At 35.5% G+C, this 6230-nt stretch overlaps 1 protein-coding gene across 1 annotated transcript; it reads left to right on the forward strand.

Annotated features, from left to right (window-relative positions):
• Window positions 1-822: 822 nt before the first annotated feature.
• Window positions 823-5431, forward strand: LOC116108678 (F-box protein SKIP16). The gene is made up of 5 exons (XM_031394920.1): window positions 823-1121; window positions 2005-2715; window positions 3575-3793; window positions 4418-4524; window positions 5071-5431. The coding sequence occupies exons 1-5, from the start codon at window positions 915-917 to the stop codon at window positions 5147-5149; spliced, it is 1323 nt and encodes a 440-aa protein (XP_031250780.1). The 5' UTR covers window positions 823-914; the 3' UTR covers window positions 5150-5431.
• The last annotated feature ends 799 nt before the right edge of the window (window positions 5432-6230 follow it).

Here is a 6230-nt window from a genome sequence, read left to right on the forward strand (position 1 = left end):
CAAATTAATAAAACAATGACCTCTAAACATGAAAAAGTTGATGGTTTCATCCAATGACCTAATATCCAAGTATTCGATATGGTTAGGTTCCGCTCGACTTGGCTCAACCTTTTAAAATTTGAACCCAAATCAATAACAATTTCGCTCTATTTCCATTAATGAACCAACAATATTAGCCTCAATTTTCAAAGTTAAGTGTTATAATAAGTAGGAAAAAAGAGTAACTTGGGGTCTGTTTGTTTACAAACTCACCATTTTACTTTCATTTTTTTTTTTGTTTTGGAATTCAAATAATTTACGTTCGTTTAAGTTTTCCATACAATTTGAGTACAAAGAACGAAGAAAATGAGTGTGACATGGTTTTGTCTTGTGAGAAGAGAAAAGGTTGGTCTCAGTTTAAAAAAAAAAAAAAATTATTATATTTTATCTTCTCTCTTTGAACAAAAGATTACAAACAAAAATAAAAAATTGATATATTAGAACAAGCTTCTCGAGACTAACAAAATAAATGATACTTAGAATGAGTTTTATTTATTTATTTATTTTTTTTGTGTGTGTGTATGTTTTTAATCCATGCCGAATGCGTTTCCAATTTCTGCCTTGGTATTTTTTGATCGTTTGCAATACTTTCAAAGATACAAAAACTGGAATTCTGGAAACACAAAATTCATAAAAGAAGACATCTGTTAAGTTAGTAAAACTAAGGGTGAGGTTGTCTTTTCACCATGGATAGAGGGTGAAAATAATAATTTTCCTAAATTAGAAGGATTTATCAAAAAAAAAAAGAAACAAAGTCAAATCTTGAAGAATTGCAACACAACAATTTCCACCTGAAGAGAGCAGAAAGCGGATAGATAGAGAGCCTAGAAACCGTGAAAGAAGTTAGGCAAAACCCTAATCAGAGAGATAGAGAAATGGGTTTGGAGAGTCTTGGAGATCTAGTTTTGAACAAAATTCTATCAAAATTAGACCCAAAACACACCGCTATGGTAGCTTGTGTTAACAGAAGGTTCAGGAATTCTGTTTCTGAAGAGTCTCTCCAGTGGTCCAAAATCTGCTTGGATGAACTTGGTCTTCATGCCCCCTTTGATCTTCATGGCAACTCTCTTCCTTCCTTTAAGGTTTTATTTTGATTTAATTTAATTGTTTTTGTTTTTATAGGTGATATATCTAGTGGGTTCTGTTTTTTATTGGTTTGTTTCATGTTTGTTTGTTTGATTTTTATGGTTTTGGGTAGAGAATTAAAGAAATTGAAAAAAGAAGAGATTTTTGGTGGAAATGTTGATGTGGGTCTCTCTGTTTTGCTTGTGTGTTTGTAGATGTGGCGTGTGCTCTTAGGGAGAGTTTGTATGTTACCAGATGTGAAAATCCCAGTAACGTTACCGGCATTATGGTTTTTACTGACGCGTGACATCTCATTTGTATCTTCTGATATTAGTAATATTCAATGTGTATTGGTACTCAACAATGTTTTACTTTGGCTGATGGGAGTAAAAGTCCTGGTAACGTTAATGGAATAATGACCTCAAGTGCTTTGTGAAATTGCATTTGTATCCTATAGTGTGATATTAGTATTATTCAATGTGTATTGGCGGCTCAACAATGTGTTACTTTGTTATAGGGAGTAAAAAAGTCATGGTAATGTTACTGGAGTAGCAGCTTTTACTGACATGTGACATTGCATTAGTATCTTATTACTAGTCATTAGTGATACTCAATGTGTTTGGTTACTCAACAATGTGTTATCAGCTTACATAAATGTTACTATGTCATTTTGTTACCAATTAACATTAACTGTCACCATGCGACTATTGTGACATTGTAATTTCTGAAAATTTTGTTGTTGTGGTTTTGTTGTGTTGGCGTGCTTTGAAGCTGATGGGATTTGTTAGATCTATCAACTTAAGCTTTCAGGTCAAGCGTTAGTTTATAGGATTTATTAGTACTTTTCCCTAAGTCGTGAAGTAACAGTTTGCTGACTGCTCTCTCAACCTCTCTCCACAGGCAACATACCAGACATGGCGGGAGTCTTTTAATATGTATCCATGGCCTCTTGTTAAACGGGTTAAAAGATGTTGGGATAGACTTAAAAACTGGTTGACCATTAACCTTCCAGAGGCAAAGGCTACACTTCGAAGGGGTGCATCAGAAGCAGATATCCAAGAGTTAGAGAAAATTTTGAAAGTGAAATTGCCTGTCCCAACAAGGATTCTGTATCGCTTTTGTGATGGTCAGGAATGCTCAGCTAAAGATTTTGATAGTCGAGTTGGTTTGGGTCTTCTTGGTGGCTACTGTGTTTATGGACATCTGGTTAATGTGTACCTGTTGCCTTTAAGTCGAATAATCATGGACACACGAAAGATTACAGGTGACATATCTCTTAACAGCAGATCTAAGTATATCCTTGTGGCTGCTTCTTTGACCTCTAGTTATAAGTTGTTCTTCCTCAACTGTACCAATGGCCAACTCTATGTTGGTACTACGAATCTTGTCCCAGATGGAGAAATGCTTCCATGCGTTCCAAATGATCTGATAAATTTGCAAAATGCTAGCAGTGATCAGCAGCAGGATGCGATGCTACTATGGTTAGAAGAACATGCCCGACGCTTAGAAAATGGGATTATCAAAATTCGTGAAAAAGGAGGTATCCGAAGTATTAACCTATTTCCTGAGGAACCTCCCCTCTGTTCCACTGCTATAACCAATGGTGTGAAGGTATGTACTGCATTGCCTTTCATATGTAGCTCTTTTGCCTTTCAGATTTTATTGTACTGTATATTAATATGTGTACCATGACACATTTATCATTGATAATTCCATGTGAAATCCAATAACCTTACTAAATTGAAACCTTTTCTTAAAGTTAGCAGAGTGTATTTTATCATGTGTAATGTCTAGTGACGGTGCTGCTTCTTGTAATGTATCTACTCATATGGAAAAGTTTTGTCTAGTTTGCAAATTTTTTAAAAAAACGCACTCTTATTGGTTCTAGACTGCTATGTCGTTGCTGCTTTCTGCAGCATGCATTGCAATTATGTACATACCGTTCACAATGAGTCTGATGTGCATATACAACCAAATTGATGGATGATATGTATTCTGTTGAACTTTTGAAAACACTCTGTTATAAGATCATGTTATTTTATAATTGGTGTAGAATCATTTTAAGTTATTTCGTAAATTAATTTTCCTAATCAGAACCATAAATTGTAGTCAAACAAGCAAATCCTAGCTATGTTTTTATAGGGTTACACCTTTTCAAGTTTCAAAAAAATTGTGCTTTTTTAATAAGTAAATATTATCTATTCCACATGTTGCATAATTGAGGAGTTTTGGATGAATTGCATTTGTTGTGTTCCTTTGAGCCTAGAATTTTTGTGTTTATCATCCTAGCAATTTAACTATTTAAGCTAGGACAACATTGGATATTTGCACTCTCTAGCAGCTCCTATATATTAAATCTATGGCATATAGAAGGTATTTCTTTTATGAAAATTCTATAGGTGATATAAAGATAAAATTTTCAAAGTCATCTTGTTGTTATAAACCTAGTAAGAATTATTATCTACTGCAGGTTCGTGCGTCTTCTGTGTTTACTCCGGAGGCGGCTGACCTTCGAGGTCATTCTGAGAAGTACTTGTTTGCTTTTTCAATCCGCATGTCCCTCATGCCTGAAGGATGCATCATTGGTGGTATGAATTTCAGCTCCTGCCAGCTGCTCCGGAGGCACTGGGCTATTCATGCTAATGATGTTGTAGTATCGGACATTGGTGGAGAGGCTGTGATTGGAATGGTATGACTCAATTCACTTGTTATTTTTTCCCTGTGCATGTTCAGTGAAAGTTCTGTGTTACTTGTATTTCTTCTTTCAAAAAATTTAAGTGGACTCAATTATTACATTAATATTTTCATCTTATTTGGTGCTTTATTAAATTATATGGCCACCCTTAGTTTGAAGCCTTATTGACAATAAACGAGTGCTTTTTCGTTATCATTGTCAACATGTTCTTGCTGCATAGGAAGGTGGTGTTTTTCAACATCAATAGGAAATCATTCTGGTGATAGAGTCATGTTAGAATTTTTTCTTACTGAGGAGAATTTGGGCTTTTTCATCTCAAAATAGTTCTGCCTTTGATAAATGTCTTTTTAGGTTGGACCGTCATAATACACAAATGTTGTGTGTAATTCAAGTCACACAACTCACCGCCAGATCAAACATCCTATCATAGTATTTAACATATTCTATTGTTTATAGGAGAGAAAAGAAAAAGAAAATATCATACACTTCCTGATTCTCCTGGCAGGTTTTTCAGATCTCCAGTTTCTTCATTATAAATCCGTAACCCTACATTGACTATAATGAAGATTTGCTTCTATGAGAAGCCTTGGCCATCTCATTCTTCACTTATGTTTGCAGTTTCCACTCCTGCGTCCAGGGGAGAAAGAATTTGTTTATGAGAGCGGCACACCCCTACCAACTTCATCAGGTTCCGTCAAAGGTTCATTTACATTTGTCCCTGGCAGGTAATTCATATAAATCCTTTACATGTTGAAGCAGCATTCTTCAATTGAACCTTTATTATTGGTCCGACTTTTAAAAAAGGGGCCCCATTGATATGTACCAACTGCTACCTTTCAGTCCGCATTCAGAAGCAATTAAAAAGAACACATATTTGTGTTCAGAAAAAGTATCTCTGAAGAGAATTCTGTTCAAGAAATGAATAGTTCATGATATGTTAATCAATAAACTTATTCAGGCTTGTCCATTACTCAGTCAAAGTGAGCCTGAGTTAGTCGCTTGCATTTATTGGCCTAGCGAAGAGGAGAATGTCTAAGCTCCTCGGCTTCTACTATTAAAATGGCCGGGCTGGGGAGGCAACATGTTGAAGTTTTCATATTGTTAATGCCAGCCTTCAACCTTGAACATCATATCATATTAATATTGTCATTATCATTTTCATCATTAATCTACTTCTCCTTTGCTTCCATTTGAACCGTTCATGTCTGTTCGTATTAATATTAGTAACCTCTAATGCTATTTCCTAATGTGTCGATATCCTGTTCCTGCAGATTGGCAGACCCAGAAGGTGGTCCATTTGAAGCTGAGGTGGCAGAGTTCTCCCTCCTTCGCCCAGACTACATCTTCTGAGAACCATGTACATGGTTATAGCCTGTTTACATGTAAACCCTCATTTCAGTTACCAGGGCTTGATTTCAGTTTGACTGGACTATTGGAAACTGACTTTTGCCCTCACATTCAATGGAATGAAGGTCCAGGAGACATCGTTTACATGGTGTGTATGCAGCCAACAGCCTTCTCTATTGATTGTGCGAATGTGATTGGGCTAAGTCAGTGGCGGAAGAGTCCTTGCTCAGGAACCATGTTGGTCTTTTCTACTTTCTTTTCAGATTTGCCAGATTGAGTGTTGTGAGGTAATGTGTTATTGCTCGTTGTGTTTCATCTCATGAAGTGATTTGTTTGAAGTACTTTTAGAATCACTTTTAGTGCCTTTTTCTGTGGAAGTGTTTTGTTGGGATTAAGGGCAAGTGCATATTGGCTTGAGATTAGGAATAAATAAGAAAGAGTGGGAATACCGATAACTTGGCGGGTTGATGTAGAATTTAAATACATTTTTTGTTTTTTTCAAAAATCTCATGAGGTGGAAATGTTTTTGAATATAGTTTTCGATCACAATTTTAAAAAGTAGTGTGAAATTTGAAAATGATTAAAATTTTCACGGCTTCCTATAGTTTATAAATTGAAAACAATTTTTGAATATTATATAAATACAATTTTAACTAATAAGATAATGTTTTAATAACCAATCCTAGGCGAAACTCGGAAAAGTTGTTAGGTTTTGGGTTGACCAGTTTAATTGGTTAGTCAAATCGGGTGACAACTTTAAAAATTCACATATACACCCTTATAGGTTTGAAATTTAACAAACATATCCTCAATACAAATTAGCTAACGACTGGTTAGCAGCGGCGACACTCCAAATGCAATCTCAATCATTCTTTAAGCCCACTCCCCAGAAAATCTATTTAAGATTTAGTCGAAATCGGTTCGATTTCGTCTAGATCTCATCGATGTTGGTGTCAACAACCCTTACCATCATCCCAAAAATAATGGCGACCAAAGAACTCGAAAGGGACAGTAAAGTCTAAAATTGAAGTTTATCGTCGCATCAGATTTCTTCACATAAATCGGGATTAAAAATCAAAGGTCG

The sequence above is a fragment of the Pistacia vera genome, unplaced genomic scaffold (assembly GCF_008641045.1).
Source record: "Pistacia vera cultivar Batoury unplaced genomic scaffold, PisVer_v2 Contig567, whole genome shotgun sequence".
NCBI classification, from domain to species: domain Eukaryota; kingdom Viridiplantae; phylum Streptophyta; class Magnoliopsida; order Sapindales; family Anacardiaceae; genus Pistacia; species Pistacia vera.